General features: G+C 41.0%; 1 protein-coding gene across 2 annotated transcripts; it reads right to left on the bottom strand.

The window, feature by feature from the left end:
* Positions 1–2,371: 2,371 nt before the first annotated feature.
* On the bottom strand, positions 2,372–5,270 carry LOC104944045 (FYVE, RhoGEF and PH domain-containing protein 5-like). 2 transcript variants are annotated; one of them, XM_010769515.1, is made up of 4 exons: positions 5,141–5,270; positions 4,914–5,012; positions 3,998–4,152; positions 2,372–3,595 (listed from the first exon to the last, which is right to left on the bottom strand). In XM_010769515.1, the coding sequence occupies exons 1-4, from the start codon at positions 5,153–5,155 to the stop codon at positions 3,559–3,561; spliced, it is 306 nt and encodes a 101-aa protein (XP_010767817.1). In that variant the 5' UTR covers positions 5,156–5,270; the 3' UTR covers positions 2,372–3,558. The 2 variants fall into 2 exon arrangements, with proteins under 2 accessions (XP_010767817.1, XP_010767816.1); XM_010769514.1 differs by having other exon boundaries at positions 2,374–3,595; positions 4,887–5,012.
* Positions 5,271–6,083: the final 813 nt, after the last annotated feature.

The raw sequence follows: 6,083 nt of genomic DNA, 5'->3' as shown, positions 1-6,083 counted from the left end.
CTTTTTTTTTCTCTTGAGCACCTGCCCCTATAAATGTCTGTGCACGCCACTGGTAGGGTATAATGAGTTCTTTAAGGTAAGATGGCGCCTACCCATTAAGGGCTTTGTAGGCGAGAAGAAGAATTTTAAATTCCATCCTGTGTTCTATGGGGCCAGTGTAAGGCAGCCAGAACAGGAGTAATGTGGTCCCTTTTCCTAACTCTGGTTAGTACACGTGCTGCAGCATTTTTGAATCAGCTGAAGCGACTCATTATTTTATGTCAGAAAATGTGATTCCATATTTCATTTAGATTTGGCCTAATGAGAAGCTTTGCACAGGTGCACTGCAAGCCAATCAGAGCAGACTGTGTTTTTTGGGAGAGAGGCTTAGAGACACAGACGTTAAAACAGAGCGTTTGAGTCAGAGGGAGACTGCAGCTATAATCACACAGATAACCATTGATTTAAGTATTGAAGCTTCATTTATTGAAAGGGCAGACAAAGTGGATAGGTCATTATGGATAAGTCATTGTTGAGTAATTATTATGAAAAAAATAATTACACATCAGGCCTGGCAATGTGATCAAAAGTGTCCCCTTGTAATGCTCAGAGGCATGCCAATGGTGTTTTTCAAACAAAAAAAGTTATAAACAGTTACATAGCCTATTTAATGGCAAGCATCATGGCAGAGTTGTACATCTTTGGATTGCCTATTAACTCATTGGCCGCCACGTGATGTCAGACTGTGTTTCTCCATAAATTGATTCTGTTTCGAGCTTTCGCAGCAGACCACTGGAGTTTATTCCCTGGCATTCTCTACAATCCTCATTGCCATATAAGCACAATACTCATTTTCACTACCAGTCAGTGCACTATTTATGGTCTTTATGCCAAGTTAAGCTAAGCAGCTACTGCTTTACATTGAGAACGAAATGCCCTAACATTGTATACAGCTCTCTGACTAACTCTGTCCTAGCTCATATTCTCCCGACAGATTGTTCCTCCCTCAGTAACAGCTGCTAGTCCTGCTGACACGTGTTTAAACTTCTCTCTCTTCTTATGACAGATTGGTCACAAGAGAATGGAAAAGACGATGCGACTCCATGTTCAGACAGCAGGGATAATAAATGCTCAGTGTGCTGAAGGCTGTGTTTTTTCTCAGTTTATCCTGTTGGGAGAGGGTGGGCTATTTAAAGCTTCAATGGAGGTGGAATAGGTGTAACATTGACTTGGCAGTGTAGGCTGCAAAGAGTTTGCAAAGTGGGACATAAGAGAGTGTCCCTCTATTTGTCCTTCCTCTACACATTTTTTTCTCTACCTCTCCTCATCTCTTAAGGGCGCAGAAAGAAACAATATGAGTTTCAGTCCCAGAAATGTCAAGTCAATGTCAAGTGGACACAGCTTTTTTCCCTTATGTGCTATGTATCTGTCTTTTTATTTTAATCTCAAGCTGTTGCATAATAAAGTCTTTCCTTAACCCCTGAGGAGCTTCCACCCACACAACACTGTGAAAGATGAGAAGGCAGCCTGTTGTTACTCACAATATCAACACAAATATTGCATCCCTTCTCAGACTAAAACTGTAAATGGCCACAAAGTTTGTCTCTAAAAGCAGTCCACATGACTCAACTGACAGGGCGTCATGTGTGATAAAAACCATAGATGAGGAAGTTCATTTCAGTTACTTTCACATCGGCTCTTAATGACTCCTGAGGTTGAGCACATATATAACAGAGCTGAATGCATCCGACCTATTGAGTAGGCTGTGTGTCTCATTGATTATTTGCTTCTCTCTGCATTGCTCCTGCCTGCAGCTATATGGAAGTAAGCTTGGGTTATGACACTGTTGCTGCCCCTCTGAAAAGTGTTTTTCAACTGGACTGTAGTTTAGTATTTACTCTTCACCCTGCTGAAGTCACAATTTTCCTGCTACTTGCTGATTGAAATCATGATCATAGATGGTGAACATTAACACATGAATGCCCTCTTTAGTGTATTAAGATCGTGCATTTTGCTCTGAGCACAAAACAACAACAAATTAAGAGGGTGAATTACAACAGAACGATTAAGGAAGGAAAAAGTGCAGGAAGGGTAGAGAAATAAGGACATTTAAAAAAACTGTCATCAGAAAGGATTTTTTGTGAATGTGTGCATTGAGTTTTAACCAAGAGCAACAAATAAAAGAATTTTTGAAAAATAGTTGAGCTACTGAGTAGAGAGAAGGGGAAATTGGGGCTAGGGGAGGGAGAGCAGAGTGATAAATGATCTGTCCTCTAAATAGAACGAGGTGTCTGCAACTTTTCATGAGCCCCAGAAAGCAAACTTTCTGCCTAACATCATTCTGGGTCAGGCAGCCTCGGGGGGAGAAGAGAAGCAGAGCAAGCCCTTCTTTGGCCGCACAGCACACCGGACTACACAGTGTGTCCCTGAGCAGCTCAACATGTTGTCTGAAATGATCTCTCACTGGCAGTTTCATCAGATCAGGACACACATTTACTACATACTGTATCAGTGCAGACTCAAATGGGGGCAGCTAATGTTTCCATTTTCAATGTATGTACTTCGCTCATGAACAAGGACACAGTGACAGGAAGTCAATGCCAGCCTGTTGTACTTTAATGTTTAGTCCACCTGCCATCTGGAGGACATGAGGAGTATCGAGAGAAAAAACAGACACAGACTGTTTCCACCGGTAAAGCCTCCTTTACTTTGCTTAAAAATAATAGTGTTAGAAACTCAAGCTGAATAAATCACCAGTTACAGTACGAAGTCCAAGACGCTGATTATGTAGATCAGTTAAATCAGGGATCCATGGTTCAGTCCAGGGGGAAAAACATCTGTATTGAGTCTTAATACAAATAAGAATGTACATTCTAACTGTACTAGGTATTTAAACAATAAAGACATAATTGACAATATTGAATATAGTGTGTAGGGTAAATTAAGTACAGTAGCTGAAGCTTTTGGCCTCCATGATGGAGTATACTCGTATTTCTTTTACTGATTCAATCATTTTTTGTGCAAAAAAGCATAAATGGAAGGACCATCTCCAACAATACAGTGCAGCGCAAAGCCACATCCATACTCTATGTATCCAGTGGAAAAACATGTGTTGAAATGAAGGCCTAACTTAGCTAGCATAAATACCTTTTCACTGAAGTTTATGGGATTCCACATCTGGGCAAGTGTTGAAATCATAGAATATATTTATTTTCCAAAAATCTATTATGTTCCCCATGATTTGAAGGAATGTCTCTGATGAGCCGCTGGGGGAAATACAGACCACATCGATGTAACGTTCCACACTGGCAGGTATCTGGGCCAATGCCTCTCGTGGCTCACACCTGCTGTAACAGCAGGCAGGGACACTGGAGGGGGGCAAAGTAGGTAATCGTGTCCTCTTTCAAAGAACACCATGTCTTCTTTTTTTCAGTCCAGCCAGACATGTAACATATTGCAGACATAATCAAATGTCTTTTTTATGACTCCAAATCGTCTCGTTTTGGTTTCACAGTCTGTCTGTAGCAGAAGAAAGGTGGAGGACTTCCATATCTGGCAACCCACCTGAAGTGGCTGATACTATAAAACGGTGGCTTCCTCCATGGCATTTACCCACCTGTATGAGGAGAGGATTCAACATTAGAAGAGAAACAGCATGAACTGCAGTATTTGTTAAAGAGTATTTTCAGTCTGCTTCACAAAGACACTCCCAACTCTGTGCCTGTCAGCATGACATATAGCTACTTTATTAACTGAGCTAATTTTAAAGCGTGCTGCTGGATTTGAAAAATGATTGTATTTTGTCCTAGAGGAGTACTATCTTTAGATTTTTTATAAACTCCACACATTGCTGCTATCCAATTCTGGCCCAATAAAACAATTTATGACTCACCAAGTTATGTGAAATAGGAACATGAGCGGAGCATTATCATCAGTAACACAGTGATTCGTCAGACTAATATATTCAAATTGTCAATCTTTAAAGATTTAGAAAATAGCTAGAAGACCTTCTTCTCACCTCTCGGCTGTGTAGGTATCCTCAGCTCTAAAGGAGTAATACAAGGTGTTTTTGTGGTAAAGCTGGAAGACGTTGGCCTCCTCCTCTCCCCACTGCTTCTCAGGTAGCTTCACTGTGAATCCCAGCAGAGGTAAACTCTCGGATGCTACTTTCTCCTGCAGACAGACAATTCATCAGATGAATAGAAAAGGATTATAAATGACTGTACAGCGATGTTACTGTGGGCATTCTGATGACCCTTTGACCTCACTGAGTGAAGTCTGTTTAAAATAATTCCTTAAAGCGAACTTTGTTTTTATGCATGCCTCAACATTGAGCAAAAAATGAAATAAGTTTTGATGCATTAAAGTAAAGAAGGTTCTATTTAACAACAGCAAAACTATATCAAAGTGTCCGCTAACAAACCCCTAACATACTGTAACTTGTAGAGTATAATTCAAGTCTCATTTGTATAGTCTTATGCTCAATACACCCCTAAATATGCATTTTAGCTCAAAGCTTACTACTTAAAACACGCCCCATAGACTCACACCCTCATATGTGAGCTACTCATCTGTGTGAGTCAAAATAGTTTTAAATAGAAACATTTTTAGCAAAAATGATTGTCTTTGTTAAGTAGATAGCATAAGACTATAAAGATGAGCCTTGCAAATAGAAATGTTTGATATAGTTTTGCCCTTGTTAAATGCCTACTTCAATTCATCAAGACTCTTTCAGGTTATTGATTTTTTCTTCACCTTGGAGGCGAAAATAAAAACGTTTTCTTCAAGAGTTCAAGGTAACTTGGGGTCGGTAATTGTAATACAAATGTAAAAATTTTTGGGTGAAGTATTCTTATAATGTTAATTTGTGCTGTTCAGGTTAAAGGGGACTGCATTTTTCCCCTCACCTCTTGGACTCGGTAGGTGTAAAGCACCTTGTCTCTCAGGAGGAACCAAAGTTTCTTCCAGTTCCTCTTGGTTTTCTTGCTGCGCTGCAGAGCGCCACTGATGGACCCTTCCTCTGTCACTGTCACCTACACACAACGAGGGGAAAAGGGGAAATATAAATGTTCCTCATACAACATGGCTGTCATCCACATCATCAACTACTCAGTAATCTGCACTGTGCCATGAACAGTACCCCTTAATGTTGCGGGCATACCTGGGTAATGGACATGGTGCCTTTCCGATGTCTCCAGATGTTTGGAGGATGGATGTTTTGGAACACGGCAGAGAGAGGACGACTGGAGCGGTTTGGACGAGGGCTACCTCTTACTTCTGCGGACACATCTCCCCCTGCAGAGATAAAAGATGCAACTTTAATCACAGCAGGGACGAAGACGAGACAAAACGCTATACTGACTAACATCATGGCAGGTTAAAGGTGGGGTAGGTAATTTTGGAGAAACCAGCTCGAGACTCGAGTGCTCTAGAATTTGAAAATACACAGCCGGAAAAAAACTTCTACTTCCTTACAGAGCCCCTCCTCCAACACACACGAACGCGCACATGACCAATGAGGGCACGAGATAGGTTTGTGCACAGATGGAAGGCTGACAGGCAGGTAGGCCATCAAAAATGATTGGTCGTGCTTGTTACAGTACTACGGCTTCCACAGATGACATTTTCATATAGATTTTTTGTCAAAGCACTTAAGATATTCATTGCTATCGGGATGTTAAGAGCATTCCATGGAATATAACAAAAAGTGTATCTCGAGCCGGTTTCTCAAACTTACCTACCTCACCTTTAATATAAACAAACACAATTTAGATTAAGTAATATCCTCTTAATTGTAGATTACATCTAGNCTTAAGCACACTCTTATAAACAGATAGGGTGTCTGCCGCCCGAACACAAACTGGAAGCTGATTCCACAAAAGTGGAGCTTGATAAGAAAAGGCTCTGGCAGCCAGAGCCTTTTCTTATCAAGCTCCACTTTTGTGGAATCAGCTTCCAGTTTGTGTTCGGGCGGCAGACACCCTATCTGTTTATAAGAGTGTGCTTAAGACCTTCCTTTTTGGTAAAGCTTATAGTTAGGGCTGATTAGATTCAGCCCCTAGTTTTGCTGCTATAGGCTTAGACTGTCGGGGGGGACCTTACTT

The sequence above is a fragment of the Notothenia coriiceps genome, unplaced genomic scaffold (assembly GCF_000735185.1).
Source record: "Notothenia coriiceps isolate Sejong01 unplaced genomic scaffold, NC01 NC01_scaffold00007390, whole genome shotgun sequence".
NCBI lineage: Eukaryota > Metazoa > Chordata > Actinopteri > Perciformes > Nototheniidae > Notothenia > Notothenia coriiceps.
Note: the sequence above shows the minus strand (reverse complement) of the source record. Positions and strands in the feature narration are given on the sequence as shown.